General features: G+C 42.0%; 2 protein-coding genes and 1 long non-coding RNA gene across 3 annotated transcripts in view; 1 reads left to right on the plus strand and 2 right to left on the minus strand.

Annotated features, from left to right (window-relative positions):
- The window catches only part of CHAT (choline O-acetyltransferase), a 92,854-nt gene extending 91,434 nt beyond the window's left edge, over nucleotides 1–1,420 (minus strand). The window contains exon 1 of the mRNA XM_072130957.1: nucleotides 1,157–1,420. The gene's annotated coding sequence lies outside the window, so the exon portion shown is untranslated. The remainder of the gene's footprint in view (nucleotides 1–1,156) is intronic.
- LOC140106493 (uncharacterized) lies at nucleotides 1,203–14,363 on the plus strand. Its single transcript, XR_011850792.1, has 3 exons — nucleotides 1,203–1,267; nucleotides 4,445–4,602; nucleotides 14,283–14,363. It is a non-coding gene; the product is annotated as an uncharacterized lncRNA (long non-coding RNA).
- Nucleotides 2,086–5,162, minus strand: SLC18A3 (solute carrier family 18 member A3). Its single transcript, XM_072130958.1, has 2 exons — nucleotides 4,872–5,162; nucleotides 2,086–4,578 (listed from the first exon to the last, which is right to left on the minus strand). Exon 2 carries the CDS (start codon nucleotides 4,425–4,427, stop codon nucleotides 2,853–2,855), a length of 1,575 nt encoding a protein of 524 aa, XP_071987059.1. The 5' UTR covers nucleotides 4,428–4,578; nucleotides 4,872–5,162; the 3' UTR covers nucleotides 2,086–2,852.
- Nucleotides 14,364–21,429: the final 7,066 nt, after the last annotated feature.

Raw genomic sequence — 21,429 nt, forward strand, 5'->3', positions numbered from 1 at the left:
TGTACATTATTTTCTCTGACTGTGAACCATGCAGCCGTAAATTACGGCACAAAATGAATAAGGGATGATGGAGACGACTTTATAGGATACCACTCTGCATGATGCAAATAAATGTCAGGTACTGAATACCCCCAAAAACAATAAACATGAGCTGGATTGCCACAAGTGATTTATAGCACATAAAATGTCTTCAGAAACAAATAGCAGCAAGAATTATAACCCAACAATGGTCCAAGTAGACAAGAGAAATAATAAGCAGTATATAGTGTCTTCATCCACTCTACTCATAGGATGGATTTTAATATTTATTACTTCCCGTAGACAGTTTTTTGACACCATCATAAAAATCTTTTAAGTTTCCTCATAATTGTAGGTTTTCAACAAGTGAATGATCTACATCTACATAGCTGGCCAGGTTGCTACAAATTCAAAGGAAAGTATTGTTAAAAGATAGGATCTGAGTTTTTCAAAAGGACTGACTTTTACAGTATACGGCTTGAAGTGAAATCTCTGGCAAGATGTAGATTCTGTCTATAGAGAAATGAAAAATACATTGCCGCAGTGTAACTCACTTACTTACATAATTTCATTACTACAAATTGCAGCTTGTGTTCCTGATGATTTTCCTGGTTATTTGTCTGTGCTCGCTACAGTGTACAAGTATTGCAAAGCTGTGCAGTGTACTAAATAGCAATGATGAGTAGATAAGGTTGCTGATGAGATCTCACCGGCTTCATTAATTATTAAGGAAACCACAGAAAGCATCAATTGGATACTCAGTGTTCAGACCCAAAGTTTTCTCTGTCTATTAAACTGTTAAGAGGATTCTTTAACTCTTACAACTTTGCATTTATATTTCTGTACATTGGCTATTATAGTGAGGATCGTGTGCTTTGTTTTAGTAACCGTATCATAATATGATAGATCTAAAAGGATCACTACTAAAGCTCAAAATTATATATTTATTTGTCTCAAGTGAAAGCTAGATGTATTGGAATTCTGAAGCCACTGAAACATTGTACAGCTTCCAATTGTGCCAATTGTATTTACCAAGCATTTCATTTCATACAATACGAAGGCGACAAGACTCCAGATTATTCAAACTTTAAAAGCCTTACAGTATAAAATGTTACAATTAAGTAATGCAAGCGCTTACCTTCTTCACACAATTGATCCGTTTCAGAAAGTCTTCACAGAAGCACAAAGTAGATGTGGACTGACAGTAGCAGCTGAGAGCCTGATGGTGACGCCTGTGCTGCTGTCCATGGTACTTAGCATTTCCCCACCTGCTAGAAGACGGCGCTGTCCAGGGTGCTAGTGCTGTCCCCACCACAAGCAGATAGTGGCACTGTCCATGGAATAATTCCTAACCCCAGAAGACAGTGCCTTTCCGTAGCATTACATGATCTGGACCAAGGCACTAGTGTTATGGAAGATCTGCCCCCAGCCACCTCTTCCTGCCCACCTTTGGTGTTCTTGGTATATAACTCCTCCCTTCATTTTCCTATTCGTACACATTTAAGTTGTTGGAGACAAAACCTGCTTGGAGAACCTGCCTTCTACCAGAAAGCAACTTCATTCATATCCTTAGACACTTGAAAAGTTCTAGAAGATGACTGGCATGATGTCACTTTACTATACCAATTGTTATTAGACTTATTACTAGTGTGGTCACTCTACAGTCAAAGATGGGATAAATGTCCAACTTTTCTGATTATACATTTCAGATTATACAAATCTTAAAATATTGAAAGCTAAGAAGGTTACAATGATGAACAATTTTTTATTATATCTACGATTCATGCAAAATAAGGTATAGGTAATTTAATGGAATTTATTTTACATTGATGGCTCCCTACACAAAAACATAATTCAGACTAGAGGGTCGAGTTTGCAATGCAGAAACACTGATCTATTGAGCAGCATGCAAAGTTTATGTAGAAGACTTCTAGGCAGTATAGACTAGTACATCAAATTTGTAAAAAAGTATCACTGAAACATTTTTAATGGGATCTGTGGCAAGACTAATGTATGAATGAGTCAGACAAAATCTGAAGCCATAAGTGATTTCTGCTATGTGATTTCTGAATGAAAAACGTTTCAACATTTGGACTCTTCCTATTAGAAGTGGTCTATGATCTATTGGATTGTGAGAAGTGTATGCGAGTGGGAGCGTGATTAATGGGCTTCCTCTAGACTTCTTGAGAGCCGTCATCCTCCAAGACGTTTGATGGACACTCTGTATTATGTATTTATTGATAGAAAAGCCCTATTTTCTAAAGTAATCAGGAATTGGGAAGCAGGTCCATCAATTGGAAGACTAATGATGCTCTGAGCTCAAAATGTTGAAGAGCTAGCCATATACTCATAACTAGTATATATGCACTGCCTTCCCATAGATGTATAGTAAATATGCACTTAATGTAATTTCTCTCTTTCATATCAATAATTTATTTTCACTGTGCGTTAGGAATAGAGATTTATAGAGAAGGGGTTAATACAATGAAGTCACAAACTAGAGAGATTTACAATATTTAGCAACTTTATTTCCCTGAATATGCCACAGTATTATTTTATATAGCTTATCTTTTTTTGTACAGATATACAGTATTTCACACAATATTGGCTTTAAAAATAGACAGTTAAACAGTTCCACAATACTGCACCTAGTCTTCTCTTGGAGTGGTGTATATTACTAGCTAGTATGATTGACTTTAACGTTATGACAGTATCAAATGTTAAGGGAAAAAAAAAGCATAGTAAATTTTGAGTATGAAAAGTACAAGTTATGAATGACATGTTGGTGCATAAAGATATGGCTGATTCTGTAGTGTCATCCCCATTAGCATTGTCTAGCTATACTCGTATTCAGAGGATTCCTCGTCAGACATGTATTTACCTGTTTGGGCTCCGTTGTAATTTTCCATAGAATTGTCCTGTATATTTTCCCTTTTATGTAAGCCCTTGTTGGACTTAGCCCTGCGCTCTTCCATTTTAATGGTATCATACAAGCCCTTAGGTCCCTCATCAAGCAAGATGTTTCTCTCTGAGTGGGATGGCTTCATTTGGCACACGTTTCTGAGGAACAAAAGAGCAGGGGCATAGAGAACATTGGCGAGGCCCATACCAAGGTTCAACTGAGTGAAACCCGTAGTGTGCACAATCTGGCTGGCAACTATAGGCCCAAGAGCATAAGCCACAGAGTAAGATATATCTGCAATAGCATAGACACTTCCATACACAGAGACATGGCGTAGATCTACAAGTAAGGCGAGAGTGGGCAACAGTGCAGTGTCTACCAAGGCAATACCAAAGCATAAACCACACAAGGGAATGATAAGCTGCTCAAAATTTTTACAAGCCGGTACTGTGCATGAACTGGCACCAATTATAACCATTCCTATAGCACCATAGAACCATTGATATTGAGGGTAATTGGCTGCAAGCTTTACAGTGATATAAACGCCTAGAACATGAGGGAAGAAAGCTGGCAGCCAAGTAAGACCCATTTGCCACTCAGAGGCTCCCATAGTTGTTTTCATCCAGTTTGCTATGGTGGGCTCCAAAAATGCCAAAGGAATGTTACAGGTGGTTAGTGCTCCAGCTACGACTGCAATATATGGGTCAATCATTAGTCTGTGAATGGGTGTGCCCACCGGCATGTTTTCTCTAGTCCGATTAGCAAAGGGTTTTATGACTACTAATAAGAGCACACCATCAATGAGGGAAATACAAGCTAGAATAAGGAATGGTACTCTTTTACCCGCAAATTGGTATAATATGCCTCCAAAAGGTGGTGCAACCAAGCTCCCAAATGAGATAAATGCTAAGGCTATGCCCAAGGCTTTACTTCTCTCTGCTTCCTCTGTGTACTTGTCTGCGATCATAGCGATCCCAGAAGTGTCTGCAAAGGCAGATCCCAAACCTTGTAGGCTTCTTGCTACAAAGAGCGTAGCATAATTCTCTGCAAATGCAAATATAACAGTCGAAAGGAACATAACAATGAGTCCAATGAATAGAGGAATGTCATAGCCAACCCTGTCTATAAAAGTACCACTTAGAGGGTTGACGAGCAGCTGTAGGATAGCTTTGGAAGCAAACAACACTCCTATTTTGATGTCTTCATTCTCTGTTGGGTAGGGGGGTCTGATGATCGATTTATTGGAGTAAGAACTAGAATTTATTTCACTAAAGTGTTTTTCACTATTTAGTCTCATACTTTGTATATAGTCTGGTATGATGGGCACGATCACCATGTAAAGCATATTATCAAGGAAAAGTGCCACACAGACAATGAACAGGATAAGTCTCCTCTGATGGGGGGCTTCTTTCATGGCTGAGCCAATTTGTTTAGTTCTTTCACCCATGGCATTGGATAGTTTCTCCACGGCGGACTTGGCTGTCCCTGGTGTATTCTCTGAAGCCATGTTTTTAACTCTCACAGGTAAAGCTCAAACAGCAGAAAATCCAGGCAGTCCTTTCTCACGTAGCACAACAAGTCTCAGGAGAACAGCTTGGAGCCTAAAGGGAGCATTCAGGAGATCAGATGGTCCATGAACAGGGTGTTACTCTAAGGTGCTGTAAAAAAAAGAATGGATAAAGGTATTTATAATGTATATGACATATATATTGTGTAACGCTTGATAAGTTAGCTGGAAGTCAGCCAAAAAGATAAGTCAGACAAAAGCCGGAAAATCCATGCATCTACATCACTCTTCTATTCAAAATTATACATAGGTCATAAATAAGTTCTAACTTTTTGTAGATGTAATTCTAAATGAATATTTGGAGTTAAGATCTTCATCGCATTCTGCAAATCTAGACCCCTGTATATTAGGATGTGTGCTAGGAAATGAGGAGAAAACACTTACTTTGTGGTGTGCTCTTAAATCAATTGCAGTCCACGAGATGCATCCTCACAGCAGATTCTGAATGCTGAGCAAGTGAGCAGAGGAGCGCAGCCTCATCCATACAGGAGAAGATCTTAATTAGTGCTGGCTGCTGCTTCTTGATTTGAGCTTCATATCTCGCTGTGATTGAACCATTGGAGAGGTATCCACTTCACCCAAGCAACATCCATCCTTCCTTTTTGTGATGCCATTGGCACAGATTGAGTTGCATGCTTCTTGATTCCTATACTTTCTTTCTACTGAAGGCTGTGACGCACAGTTAGCTTTGGCCCCCAAGTGGCTACTTTGGGAGCGGCGTCTCCTTATGCTAATTTAACACATGGAAGAACCTTAACCAATTACTAACAGTTGACCCTCCCCTTATCCTGTTTTCTTCAGCATCATACATAGGAGAGGTAATCCCTTGCTCTAGACACTTGTTTTCTGGGTTGGAGTATTCTTTCTTTGTCATGTAGAATGTTAACCTTTTCTCTTCCACACTGCCAACCCCCATTCCGTGAGATTGATAAAGAGAGTTCTACTAAACCAATCCTTTTTTTTTAGTCTACATGTGGGACAATTTATGGCAAAAACAGAGAAAAGAGAGAATTTTTTTTCTCTGTTATTTTATAACCAGAGATGCTCTTTCAGTTTTCTATACTGTATATTCCATAGCAAAACAGAATCTATTCATCTGCAGTTTGGCTCCTATCAGCTGTGGCATTAAACTTTAAGTCTAGGTAAAAGGGTTAAAGGGGTTGGTCACTTTCAGTAAATAATTGATATTATTTGTGTAATGAGAAGTTATACAATTTTTCAATATGCTTTCTGTGTCAATTCCGCATGGTTTTCTAGATCTCTGCTTGCTGTCCTGCTATAATAAGCTTCTCTATTTACTTCCAGTGGATATAATCTGTCCATGTTGATGTGATGGACATACAGTGCACGAACCATTAGTATCACTGAGAGTAATAGGAGATGTGTGATAGTAAGGGCTCGTGCATGTCTATATCACATCACCATGGACAAATTATATCCACTGGAAGTAAACAAAGAAACTTTCTATAGCAGCAAAGCAAGCAAAGATCTAGAAAACAGTGAGCAATTGATACAGAAAGTATATTGGAAAATTGTATAACTTCTCATTACACAAATAATATCAATTATTTGCTGAAAGTGGACAACCCCTTTAACTGTTCACTGCTGAAGCAATCCCAAAGGAATTCACTTATGTTTGTGAATTATATGTATGGGTTACACTACATGTTGTTTTCATTAATCTCATGGTCCATTGCTTTTTGGCAGCATTTTGTGTAAAACCTTTCCTGCCAATTTTACAAAAAATGCTGTAGAACACCACGTGTGCTAATTACCCAGCTTTACCAGATCCCGGAAAATTTTGTTGCAAAGAGGGAGAATAGATGGTGTAACAGTCAACTTACCCACTCTATTTATTTTATAATTTGTATATATATCTCTATTACACTTTCATATGGTTTTTATTCCATTTCTAAGGGCCGTGAGAGGCAAATCTGCCTGACTATGCTCAGCTTGGAAGAGATGAAAGGGATTTATTTAGATATATGTATCCAACTTTTGCCATCCCTAAATATAATTTATCAATGTGTAACCAATTGTGTAGTCAAGGAAAGCTCGGTAACCCAGAAATCTCTCCCTGAAGTACGCCTATAGTCTCTTCTGTACTCTCACTTAAATACCAATTTCACTTTCAGCAAGACACCACAAAGTTTAAAGGGTTTATTCCATGAAAGAAAGTCCTCAATATTAATCCTCAAGTGATGCTTACAGGATAAAGATAACTTTTAACCCCTTACTTTGCAATTTTACTCAGTTTTATTGCTGCTTTTTGCTTTTATCACTGCATTAGCTGCTCACTATAAGATTCAGCTGTGTGGGTGGGCACTAGCTGAGCAGACATGCCCTGATTTCTCTGTGCTATGCTCATGAGATGCCGTGTACTGACAATGTGCTTAGATTATCATGCTACATGGTTTAGCTGCACTTTTATTTAACTTCTGAACATTCTACTAATGTCTGACAAATAGAAAAATAGAGATGAGCAGTGGATGAGCAGCGGCTGCTATGGGGCTCGCACTGCTTAGGGCCTGTCCTCCTATGAATACCCTCTCTGAACATCCCTGACCTAGCGCTTGCACAGTGTGCACTTCACCTTCTTGCCACTGGGCTGACCCCCGATGCTGACCCCCAATGCAACTCCTCTGCCGGCTGCCACGCAACTCATCTTCGGGCCACCGCAGGGCAGATCCGCTTCGGGCTGCCGCCGGGCAGCTCGTCATCGGGCCACCACCGGGCAGCTCATCCTCGGGCCACCACCGGGCAGCTTCTCTTCTGGCAGTCGGCGAGCAGTTTATCCTCAGGCCATCACCAGGTATCACCTCCTCTGGCTGTCAGCGGGCAGCGGGTCCTTGGGCCCCTGCTAGGCATCTTCTCCACTGGCCACCCCCGGACATCTCCTTTTCCTGCTGCTGGCGGGCAGCAAAAACCTGCAATCATGTGCCCACCCTCTCCTCCAGCCACCGCACCCCTCTACGCCCCCTCCACATGGTGTGGAGGTGGTGTAATAACGATTTTAATTGCAAATTCTTGCACTGCGCAAGAGATTGTGATTAATCCACTGCTTCTACGCCAGAAAACTGTATATATGTGTGTGTATATACGGTATGTGTTAGTGTATAAATGTGAGTACATTTATGTGTGCGTATGAGTTTATATCTGTATGTTGTATGTACATATGTAAGAGTATATAAAGGTGTGGGTACGAGTGTAGAACTTTATGTGTGTGTATGTAAGTATATAAATGCGTGTATGTATGAGCGTATTAATGAGTGTGATTGTATAAATATGTGTGTGTGCAAATATGTATATATTTTTTAAAGGTACTTTAACACATGGTGTCCTGCCACATACGTTCTGACATGTGCTAAAAAGTTAATGTGTCTTCATGTTACTAAGCATTTTCCTGCTTTGAAAGTGTTTTCCTTCATTGCCGGATATGTAATCAGTTGTGTTAACATTAGGACACATTGCTTACACTTCAGCAATGAATAAAAACGCTTTAAAGCTGGAAAACGCATAGTCACATAAAAACACATGCGTTTTAGAAGCATATATCAGAACGCCACCTGTGAATGCACCTTCAGGAGAAGGGGGTCCCATTCAGAAATCTGCTATGGGGCCCTGCCTCTCCTAGTTACGCCACTGGAGATGAGACCATAGTCATTAGATGGATATAAGGCACAATTATACACTCAGCTCACCTAACCAGAAAGTTTATGGTCATCTCCACAGACACCCAAAATATACAACAGCAGCACTGATAGAGGCAGGTTGGAATTATATCTGTGAAATGCTGTATTTTTTTTGAAAAGCTAAGTATATTTTAGAGTTTTGTCATTGTGGTAAAACCACTTTATGGATGAATGAAAATAATTTCTGTTCAGCTGAAATTGGTTCTTTTGTCAAAAAGCAGTCGAGTGCTTGGAAAAGTCTCCAAAAATGTTGAAACAAAGGGGGTTATTTACTAAAGGCCCGAATCGCTACTTTTACGGCGGGTTTCCCGAATATTTCCGATTTGCGACGTCTTTCCCTGAATTGCCCCGGGTTTTTGGCGCACATGATCGGATTGTGGCGCATCGGCGCAGGCATGCAAGCGACCGAAATCGGGGGCATGGCCGTCAGAAAACCTGACAAAGTAGGAAAAACCGGGGATTAAAAAAAAAAAATGTGTCGCTTGACACGCGCTTACCTGCACCAGGAATAGGATAGTGAACTCCAGCGGACTTCAGCGCAGCAGCGACACCTGGTGGACATCTGGCGCAAGACCCCAATCCTCGACTGAGAATGCGCCACTGGATCGCAACAAGACCAAGTAAGTAAATCTGCCCAAATATCTGCTACTTGATAGTTCACCTGAAAAAGGGTACATGTGCACATTGCGTATTACCACGGAGATTGGTTGAGCACCATTTTCCTGTGGTAAATCTGCAGCAGTATAGTTTATGGGATTTGTGAAAATACACACATTGTGGGTAAAAAAACCCCCACTATGATAATAACTTTCCACTGTGGATTTATGATCTGCAGCACTTAACTCCTTGCCTTTTCTGTTTTTGCGTTTCCATTTTTTGGTCCTTTTGTTTCAAAAGCCATAACTCTAATATGTTTCCATTAACAGAGCTGTATAAGGGCTAATTTTTTGTGTGACATATTGTACTTCCGGAGTGAATATTTAATGGGGTATTCCCATGAAGTCAAATTTCTCAGGATAACAAATTAACACATTCTCTAATTCACTGTTATTAATAAAAATTCTGTATTTCACATATATACAGGCAGTCCCCGGGTTACATACAAGATAGGGTCTGGAGGTTTGTTCTTAAGTTGAATTTGTATGTAAGTCGAAACTGTATATTTTATAATGGAAGTTCTAGACAATTTTTTTTCTTTTGCCCCAGTGACAATTGGAGTTTCAAAATTTTTGGTATAATTGGACCAAGAATTATCAATAAAGCTTCATTACAGACACCTTACAGCTGACCATTGCAGTCTGGGACTATAGTAAAGCATCCAGAGAGCTTCACCAGAGGTCACAGGGGGCAGAGGGGTCCGTCTGTAACTATGGGTTGTCTGTAAGTCGGGTGTCCTTAAGTAGGGGACCGCCTGTAATTCCAACCTGTCTCTATTAGTCCTGTTGTATACAATTTTGGCTGCCCTGGGATCTGACCGTAAACCAGAAGTCTAGGGTTGGACAGGACAGATTGTTCTACTGTATAATGCTGCAGTGAGCTCCTCTCTGCATCTGCCCCTCCCCCTGCATTTTAAGAAAAGCTTACATACTTACAGAGATATTTCCTGCCAGCATGCAACAGCAGAGGGAGAAGACATACTATACAAGCTACAGATAGATAGTGAGGTTATTTACTGAGGGTCCGTGGACCGCACTTTCTTCAGATATTCTGTCGTTTTCGGGTTTCGCACGGCTGGGACAGGTGCGACCAAAACGACCTTGCCCTTTTTTGTTTTTTCACTTCCATTTTTCACTCACCACCTTCAAAAATCTATAACTTTTTAATTTTTCCACATAAAGAGCTCTGTGACAGCTTATTTTCTGCGTAACAAATTGCACTTCACAGTGACGGTATTTAATATTCCATGCCGTGTACTTGGAAGCGGGAAAAAATGTCCAAATGCAGTGAAAATTTGCAACGTTTACTTGTGGACTTGGATTTTACAGCTTTCCCTGTGCGCCCCAAATGACATGTCTACTTTATTCTTTGGGTCGGTACGATTACGTGGATACCAAATTTGTATAGGTTTTATAATGTTTTCATACATTTACAAAAATGAAAACCTCCTGTCCTCTGGCGCAATAACTTTTTCATATTTTGGTGTACAGAGCTGCAGGTGGTGGCTATAATTTTTAGGACTATGCGAACTTTTGATCACTTTTTATTGATTTTGATAAATTTTTCAAAATGGCAAAAAAGTGCCATTTTTGACTTTAGGCACTATTTTTCGTTACGGGGTTAAACGCAGTGAAAAACCATTATTATATTTTGATAGATTGGGCATTTTCGGAGTGTCGATGCCTAATGTGTTTATGATTTTTACTGTTTATTAATATTTATATCAGTTCTAGTGAAAGGGGGATGATTTGAATTTTTTGGTTTTTTTATTCTATATTTTTTTTTTTAACATTTTCTTTATTTTTACTTTTATTTTTCAGACTCCCTAGGGTACTTTAACCCTAGGTTGTCTGATCGATCCTATCATATACTGCCATACTACTGTATAGCAGAATATGGGGATTTTCCTCCTCATTCATTACAATCAGGAAGGGGTTAAAATAGGATTGTGTCGCACGATCACGCCGGTTTTCATGCAACAGAAATCGTGCAGGATTTAACTTTAAAATTGTCACAAAACATGCACTTACATACAGCAGGAAGAAGAAGGTGAACTCCGGCGGACCTGAGTGGGGGAAGCGACAGATGCAGGAAATCGGGCGCACAATCTCTGTGAATCGCGGCAAAGTTCATTTTTGGCAGACAGCAGGGACCGGGTAAGTAAATGTGCCCCAACGTCTTTATCCAGGAGAGGGAGGCACAGCAGTGCTGACAGTGTATGTTATGGCTGAGATAGCAAAGCTGAGAATGTAATTGTGTGTTCTATGCATCTTGTGGATCTCATCATCTCTCATCTGTGATCTGTCTCATCTTTCTTTTTAGGTGTCAGATACTAGTACAATGTTCAGAAGGTAAATAAAAGTGTATATAAACCTGGACCGTGATAATCTAACCACATTGTCATTGTCTACCAATCATGTAGTGTCTGCTTGGAGAGCCCCTGCCCACACTCCGGAATTTTACACTGACGCCAGGAATTGCCACTTTTTCATGCCTTAATGCCATGCAAAAAAAATAAAAAAATAAATCTTGGGGTTGAAAGATGTAATATGTGAGCTACAAGATTGTGTTTATACTGTGCATTTCTACAGATTTTTAGTGCTGCTTTTTTTAGTTGGTGCAGAAATTTCTGAGATGGAAAAGTATATAGCCAAGCCAGCCAGTCCCCCCAGTATACAGCCTGACAGTCCCCCTTCCCCAGTATACTGCCTGCCAGGCAGCCCGCTCCGGTATACAGTCTGCCAGCTCCCCCCACTGTACCACTGTACAGCCTGCCTGCCCCCCCCCCAATATACAGCCTGCCAGCCCCCCCAGTATGCAGCCTGCCAGCCCCCCGAGTATGCAGCCAGTCAGCCCCCCCCCCAATAAACAGGCAGCCAGCCCCCCCCCCCCCCCCGTATACAGGCATCCAGGCCTCCCCCCCCCCCCAGTCCGGTTGTCAGCTCATGCTGCCGGCAGCACTGGAGAAAGTACATAGTTTATTATTTTTATTTTACCTAAGTATAAGCTGGCTTACATCAGACACCAGACCAGCCCCACATCAGCCCAACACAGTCAGCCCAACCAGAATTTCCCTTGAGGTTTTGATGGCGGGTCCACCCCTGGATGATAGATATATAGATGATAAGCAACTTCTCTCAGGAGTTCAACCAAGGCGTATTAAAAGAGGAATACATCCTCTGCCCACAAATGTCCAGTTTGCCGCCCCCCTAACACCTGCCCTAGATCACTTAGGCTTATCCTAATACTGCAGTACAATGCTGTATGAAGCATAACAGTGCTACAAACACACAGTTGTATCTTGGAATTCCCGGGCATCAATGTAGCATCAGTAACAGGGCCTTTATCTGCACTTCATAGTACTGGCAATATGTGACTGATTATTGATTACCAAAAGAGGGAATTGCAGGGGCAGGATTTATTGTGAGCAGAGTAGTCGATTTCCCAAAGCACCAGTAAAGGCAGGAGAATAAATAAATTAAAATAAATTGATAGGTCATCAATAATTAGATCAGTGGGTGTTGTGAATAGATACTAGGAAGAACAGAAACGAAATACATTATGAGGCCTTGAACCAGAGTGTTGTACACACTCGCCCTACCCTGCTGCTACCTCCTGCTGAATCCTTACAGAAGATCTGGCTGCTGGTTATCTGAGTTTTCCAGCCTCCTCTACCATAGCCTTGCTGTGCTAGAAGACAACATCTGATACCCGTAGCAGTGTTCAGGCTGGCAGGACATATTTGACAATACATCAGGGTGATGGTCAGTGATGAAGAAAACCATTCTTGCATCATCTACAATTACAGTTGGTTTATACTAGCCCTGTGCTAAAGGGCACATAATATCACATCATATTACCTTTATAAGACCACCATACTCTTACCAAACATACCTCTTTACCAGAGCTTTATACACTCCTCAAATATGAAATTCAAATACCAAGAAGGGAAAGTTAATTATGTAAACTACATGATAAGATGCCAGGTTTATGAAGTGGAAATGATTTATGAATGGAAACAAAATATTGAATGGAAATTTAAAATACTGGAGATCATATAGGTGATTCAAAGGAATCTCTCACTACTTGTGACCATAGAGAGCTGTAGACTGTGTTAGGCACTAGTCCTGGAGAGCTGTGTAAGGCTTTGAAAAATGCATTTATATTTCAGTATTGTAGCTGGATTTGGACTTAATCCTAAAATATAAATGCATTCTTCCCAGTCTTGCTGTTGATGACAACATTTATACACATATATGTGCAACGCCCTCGCCGATGCAAGGCAGAGCTGTGTTTGCGAATACGTCCCACCATGTAGCTTGCAGCCTGTGTAGGGTCTGATGGCCCCATAGCATGTCACCACATAGTCCCTAGATAACACAGGGGAACACTGCAGTGGTAGAACCTGCCTGGTAAGGCAGGAGTTAAGTGTTTTGTGTGATGTCATATGTGTCAGCCAATCACATGTGTTACACTTGGAGGAGTAGCCACCACCTGACCAGTGGGAGTAACAAAACCCCTGGTCAGGAAACTTCTAGAAGCAGAAGAAGACTGGAATGAATCCAGTGAAGTCAGTCTTAGGCTAGAGCTGACACAGCTCAGTTCAGCTAAGCAAGTCTGTGCAGCCAGCACACCAGACCAAGAGCAGGTGAGCCCAGCTCCCTGCCTGAAGAGTGGAGCTAATAGTGAGTTAGTGAGTGAGGAAAGGGGTATCACCCTACCTTCAAGGGTGATACCTGAAGCAATCCAGGATAAAGCTGAAGCATCCTACAAGGACACAGCTACCTTCCAGCCCGCCCTTTGCATCCAGGCTGGTGATCTACATCCTGTGGCTCCCTCCAACTACATCTCCAGCATTCCACCATCCTGTTAAGGCACATTGCTAATGTTCCTGTCGGTTCCAATAAAGAACTGTAAGTTATTTTTGTTCAACGTCTGCCTCCGACAGGTCGCTGCTACTACGGCTGTCACCATCACGGGCACCCTGTCCACCACACAGAGACTCATACTCTAGACACCAAAGGGTTGCCCCAGGGAGAACCGCTATAGCAGCCTCTCCCTCATAATTTCTTGCCAACACCACCCTGCTGGAGACCTGCCAGGCTGTAGGACAGCCCTCCCCTTCCCCAGACCAAGCACCGTGACACTAGCGTTCCTAGGCCGCAACCGCCAGCCACTCAGGTACTGCGGGCCCCGGCTGACTCCAGGCTTTAAGAAAAGGCTAGGCCCCGGTGGGGGATGTTGCATATGGTAACAGCTCTCCGGGGCTGATATCTCACACCGTCTGCAGCATAGTATAGTTCATGTAAACCATAGCACTCATGGAATAGTAGTTTGTTTCTTTGCTTATAGGGAAAGATTATATTGTGGACTATATTATCATTAGGGCTCTGACCCATTGCCACAACTGCTAACAATTTGAATCTAGATCTCCTTTATATTACAGTTCATTTCAGTGAATCACAGTCCTCTATTTTGAATGCCATTTTTTTCCTGACCCAGAACACCATGATGACTTATCCTGGTCATGTGAAGAGAGAATGGATCATCACACTGTGTACCGTAAAAGGTAAAGTATAGTACAGTGCCCAATCGAGGAACTGCTCATCTTGGCTGCAGCATCTCCTGGTATCCAAAACTAAAAACTAACCATGTGTTGATGTGCTGCTCAGGGAACAAGTTTTGTATCAGCAGATATACAGTAGGACAACATGTTTTGGAAACACACCATTGCCTTCATCAGGTCCAGAAAATATTCTCATTACATAAAAATGCAGAATATAGTATATAGATGTAATAAAACTATAAATCTATGTAAAAGCATCAGTACTTCCCCCTATATATAAACCTCTCCTTCTGAAGAGCCTCAGGGCCAGACTGGGTCTTCACCCATTATTTTACCTTCTACTGCCCTTAACTGCTGTTTCCCCTTAACCCCTTAAGGACGCAGGGTTTTTCGGCCGATTTCTCGCTCTCCAACTTCAAAAATCCATAACTTTTTCATTTTTCCGTGTAGAGACCTGTGTGAGGGCTTATTTTGTGCGTAACAAATTTTACTTTCCCGTGATGTTATTTATTTTAACATGCCGTGTACTGCGTAGCTGAAAAAAAATTCCAAATGTGGAAAAATTGAAAAAAAACGTCACGTGCGTCACGTTCTTGTGGGCTCAGTTTTTACGACTTTCACTCTTCGCTCCAAATAACACGCCTACTTTATTCTCTGGTTCGGTGCGATCACGGTGATACCAAATTTATATAGGTTTTATTGTGTTTTAATACATTTTCAAAAATTAAACGAATGTGTACAAAAAAGAAAAACATTTTTTTGCCATCTTCTGAAGCTAATAACTTTTTCATACTTTGGCGCACAGAGATGTGTGAGGTGTCATTTTTTGCGAAATGAGGCGACATTTTCATTGCTTCCATTTTGAGGTCTGTGCGATATTTTGATCATTTTTTATTTCATTTTTTATGTTATGTAAAAAGGTGTAAAAGTCGCATTTCGGACATTTGGGCGCCATTTCCCGTCTCGGAGGTCACCGCCGGCCGTAACCGTTTTTATATTTTGATAGATCGGGCATTTTGGGACGCGGCGTAACAAATTTATTATTTGTGCGTAACAAATTTTACTTTCCCGTGATGTTATTTATTTTAACATGCCGTGTACTGCGTAGCTGAAAAAAAATTCCAAATGTGGAAAAATTGAAAAAAAACGTCACGTGCGTCACGTTCTTGTGGGCTCAGTTTTTACGACTTTCACTCTTCGCTCCAAATAACACGCCTACTTTATTCTCTGGTTTGGTGCGATCGCGGTGATACCAAATTTATATAGGTTTTATTGTGTTTTAATACATTTTCAAAAATTAAACGAATGTGTACAAAAAAGAAAAAAAATTTTTTGCCATCTTCTGAAGCTAATAACTTTTTCATACTTTGGCGCACAGAGATGTGTGAGGTGTCATTTTTTGCGAAATGAGGCGACATTTTCATTGCTTCCATTTTGAGGTCTGTGCGATATTTTGATCATTTTTTATTTCATTTTTTATGTTATGTAAAAAGGTGTAAAAGTCGCATTTCGGACATTTGGGCGCCATTTCCCGTCTCGGAGGTCACCGCCGGCCGTAACCGTTTTTATATTTTGATAGATCGGGCATTTTGGGACGCGGCGATACCTAATATGTTTGTGATTTTTACTGTTTATTATGTTTTATATCCGTTCTAGGGAAAGGGGGGTGATTTGAACTTTTAATATTTTATTAATTTTTTTTATTTTTTAAACTTTTTTTTTTCTTTTTTTTTTCACTATCTTTTAGACCATCTAGGGTACATTAACCCTAGATGGTCAGATCGCTGCTACCATATACTGCAATACTTCTGTATTGCAATATATGGCATTTTTGCAGCACATTCATTACAATGAGCCACTGGCTCATTGTAACGAATCTGCAGCTGCCAGATAGCCTCGTGTCAAAAGAAGACACGAGGCTACCATGGCAACCGATCGCCGCCCCCCGATGACGTTCGGGGGCGTGGCGATCGAAAAAAAGATGGCGGCGCCCGCGCTAGCACCGATCGCGGTTATTAGCGGTGGGGGTTTTATGCATTTTGCAAAAACCCCCACCTTTGTATGAAGAGGACTCAGCCCGTGAGCCCTCTTCATACATCCCTTATACCTCTGCGCCGTAGAGCTACGGCGCAGAGCGTTAAGGAGTTAAAAACAATATCTAACAGGTTTTGCCTCTGTTGGTATTAGTGCCTTCAATGTGGATTCAATAAGAATCAAGCATAAAAATCTGAGGACACTCACACAAAGATCCAGGCACAGTGACTGTGGTAATCTTCTTATATTTGTTATCCATGGCTCCCTTTCTTCTAAAATCAACTTTTACAATAACACTAATGACCCTGAAAGGCTCTGGGGGGTGTTATACGAGTACCTCCGTGCTGCAGATTCACAGGCTGTTACACTGCGCAGGAGCATTTTCCCCGTCCACTGTGTGCTGAAACTTAGGCCGTACACACGTGTCGCCCCGTACCGCTCCATACATGGGAAACAGATAGGATGTGTCCTATCTTTTCCCGTGTTACTTCCCATACGCCGTGCATTTCAATGGAGAGGGTAAGGGTCACCCCTCCTCCTCTCCATCGCGGCGCCTTAGGCTTCATTCACATGAACATGGTGGGCATACATTCACCGCAATGGAGAGGAGGAACAGTGGTGTGGTGAATGGCGCCGTAACACGGGGAAAGATAGGAGCGTATCTCTCTTGCATCTGTACACGGTGAATGAAGCCTTAATGTGCTACAGTGAGATTACATGAGGCAGAGGAAGGGGGACGTGCTGAGAGGCCAGAGGGGGAGGGAAGACAGTGTTATGCTAAAATGTGATTTTAGAAGGAAGAAGCCTATAGTTAAGTAGGAGTGCCTGGTTTATCATGGTGGATTTTGATGGTAGATTTCCTTTAAGATGTGAAGGTTATGTTCTTTGCATATTATTTTTGTCCCTGAATCCTTGAGATGTGTATTATTCATTGGACAGGCAGTTTAAATACTTTATAAACAGGCTTACTTAATATTCATATCTTATTTTCTACCATTGCCATTTGTTCTCTGTGTGGGGATTAATGTTATGCCGTAGAAAAGCTGAGTAAGTGCATTGGCATCTTGGCTGTAACTTTATAAAGCACTTTATCTGATTAAAATACCGCTTTTAATCAGAGATATGGCAATTTCCTATTTCTTAAATGGAACTGGGCTGGGTCATGTCTGGGAATTGCTGGAGTAGTTTTTCTTGTTCTGGTCTCTGGGGAGCCAGATGTCATTTGTTACAGTTAAAGCTGAGCTGAATTATGCTTGTAAAATATTGCTAAATTAATTTAGGTGCTTCAATAAATCAAGAAATTGATCATCTTATGCTGAAAGTCTGCGTCACTGCAGACTCACTGCATGGGCAGAATGGGCAATGCATCTGTATTTTATAATAAGGTCCGGCTTCTTAATACCAGCAAATATCAGCAATAGTAAGTAAAAATACTGAAAGGTTTAATACATCGATTAGTAGTGTTGATGACCAGGTTTATTTCACCATCTACTCTATTAAAATAATGTATTTTTGTTTGAATTAATGGGATTATTATTATTATTATTACTAATACAGTTTATGAAAATCAATTACCTTATATACTCGAGTATAAGCCTAGTTTTTCAGCACAAAAAATGTGCTGAAAAACCCAAGCTTATACTCAAGTCAAAAAAATAAATATATCTAAATTCACCTTTCGGCGACCCCTGTATATCTTCCGTGCGATCTGTCCGGCAGCGCCGGAAAGCTATATACACTGGGGCAGGGACTGGCAGGCTATATACACTGGGGCAGGGTCTGGCAGGCTATATACACTGGGGCAGGGTCTGGCAGGCTATATACGCTGGGGCAGGGTCTGGCAGGCTATATACACTGGGGCAGGGTCTGGCAGGCTATATACCCTGGGGCGGGGGCTGGCAGGCTATATACACTGGGGCAGGGGCTGGCAGGCTATATACACTGAGGCAGGGGCTGCCAGGCTATATACAGTACACTGGGGCAGGGGCTGGCAGGCTATATACACTGGGGCAGGGGCTGACTGGCTATATACACTGGGGCAGGGGCTGGCTGGCTATGTACTGGGGAGGCTGTGACCAATGCATTTCCCACTCTCGGCTTATACTCGAGTCAATAGGTTTTCCCAGTATTTTGTGGTAAAATTAGGGGCCTCGGCTTATACTCGGGTCGGCTTATACTCGAGTATATACGGTATTGGGTATAAGTGTCTAATAGTCTGAATTTTGCACCCCCTTTCTCCCTTCATCATATCAATGAGTCTACCAGTACTACTATTCGGGCTGCAGAACGTATACCAGAGGTTTCATTGAAGTGCATAGAGAGCCCCCTTTGTTATGATCTCCATGGACCCCCAGAAATTAGATACTGATCCCCTACCCTGTGGAAATGGAATTATTTTTTCAGGGTGAAAACCTCTTTAAATATTTTTATTGTTTCATTTTGTATGTACTTAAGAGAAGGTCGGCAACATGTGGGCTAACATTCTGCAATAAGTGGCCATTTTTTACCTTTCTACCTCTTAGCATTGATAACTTTTTACTTTTTTTTCTGAAGAAATAGCTCTATTAGGGATAGGTTGCATTACTGGTATTTTTGCAGTGATATTTGTGGATACATACACTCACCGGCCACTTTATTAGGTACACCTGTCCAACTGCTCGTTAACACCTAATTTCAAATCAGTCAATCACATGGCGGCAACTCAGTGCATTTAGGCATGTACACATGGTCAAGACAATCTCCTGCAGTTCAAACCGAGCATCAGTATGGGGAAGAAAGGTGATTTGAGTGCCTTTGAACGTGGCATGGTTGTTGGTGCCAGAAGGTCTGGTCTGAGTATTTCAGAAACTGCTGATCTACTGGGATTTTCACGCACAACCATCTCTAGGGTTTACAGAGAATGGTCCGAAAAAGAAAAAACATCCAGTGAGCGGCAGTTCTGTGGGCGGAAATGCCTTGTTGATGCCAGAGGTTATAGGAGAATGGGCAGACTGGTTCGAGCTGATAGAAAGGCAACAGTGACTCAAATCACCACCCGTTACAACCAAGGTAGGCAGAAGAGCATCTCTGAACGCACAGTACGTCAAACTTTGAGGCAGATAGGCTACAGCAGCAGAAGACCACACCGGGTGCCACTCCTTTCAGCTAAGAACAGGAAACTGAGGCTACAATTTGCACAAGCTCATCGAAATTGGACAGTAGAAGTTTGGAAAAACGTTGCCTGGTCTGATGAGTCTCGATTTCTGCTGCGACATTCGGATGGTAGGGTCAGAATTTGGCGTCAACAACATGAAAGCATGGATCCATCCTGCCTTGTATCAATGGTTCAGGCTGGTGGTGGTGGTGTCATGGTGTGGGGAATATTTTCTTGGCACTCTTTGGGCCCCTTGGTACCAATTGAGCATTGTTGCAACGCCACAGCCTACCTGGGTATTGTTGCTGACCATGTCCATCCCTTTATGACCACAATGTACCCAACATCTGATGGCTACTTTCAGCAGGATAATGCGCCATGTCATGAAGCTGGAATCATCTCAGACTGGTTTCTTGAACATGACAATGAGTTCACTGTACTCAAATGGCCTTCGCAGTCACCAGATCTCAAACCAATCATGGATGTGCAGCCAACAAATCTGCGGCAACTGTGTGATGCCATCATGTCAATATGGACCAAAATCTCTGAGGAATGCTTCCAGCACCTTGTTGAATCAATGCCACGAAGAATTGAGGCAGTTCTGAAGGCAAAAGGGGGTCCAACCCGTTACTAGCATGGTGTACCTAATAAAGTGGCCGGTGAGTGTATAGTTTTGCAGCCTAAATAAAAATATATGGAAATTGGGATGGAGTAAAATAAAAAATACAATGCAAAAACGAGAAAAGACGTCAGCGTTACAGGGTCAACAACAGGCAAACAAAGAAAAATTTACTCAATCAAACATTTTTCATCCATTCCCATTCCATCCATTTTCCCTCAAGGGTATTTTTATGATTGTAGTTGTGGATATGATGACTGGTTGAGGTTTGAGTCACTCTCTAGTAAAGAGGTTTCTTGGAGCAGAGAAGGAAGTCCAATAATCTAAAGACTGCTATAATCAGGGGCATTGCTAGGGTGGTAAAAGATCCGGGACACGGGCCCCAAAGCATATGTAGCGGTCTTACAGTAATGCCCCCTCCTGTATATAACCCCCTCACATGTGGTTATGCCAATAACAACTTTACTGAGGTTCTATACAGCTACAGAAACCACAAGAGAAATCCCTACTTTTTCCCTCCAGTGACTACAGGTGACGTGTCCTCCATTTTCTCCATTAGGGCCAGCATCACCACATCTTATGTTCCTCATTGTCCCTACATCTTGGACCATGTTATCCTGCTGTTGCCCCTAACAATCTCCCCAAATACTGTAAGGCTTGCATTTAAACAACACCAGGAGCTTGTTACCCATTACACTGGTTTCACTAGAAACGCAAATGAGATCAAACTGAGGACTGTCCTAGTGCCACGTGTGAACACACCCCAAAAAATGTTCCCCACACAACCCCCCAGTAACATGACCCACACAGTTACCCCCAGTAATGTGCCCTACACAGCCCCCCAGTAATATCCACCACACAGCCACCCAGTAATGACCCCTATACATCTACCACCAGTAATGTCCGCCATACAACCCCCCTCCAAATGTCCCCCATACAAACCCCCGGTATTGTGCCCCACAGCCTCCCAGTATTGTCCCCCACAGCTACCCCAGTAATTTCTCCCACAGCTACCCCCTTTAATGTTCCCCATACAGCCCCCCAGTAGGTAATATGACCACACACAGCCCCCCAGTAGGTAATGCGCCCCCAAACAGCCCCCCAGTAGGTAATGTGCCCCCATACATCCCCCTAGTAGGTAATGTGTCCCCACACAGCCCCCCAGTAGGTAATGTGCCCCCACACAGTCCCCCCTCACCTCACTGATGCAGCTCTGTGTGTGCACTGCTTTCCACGGCAGA

Source organism: Engystomops pustulosus, chromosome 11 (assembly GCF_040894005.1).
Source record: "Engystomops pustulosus chromosome 11, aEngPut4.maternal, whole genome shotgun sequence".
NCBI classification, from domain to species: Eukaryota; Metazoa; Chordata; class Amphibia; order Anura; family Leptodactylidae; genus Engystomops; species Engystomops pustulosus.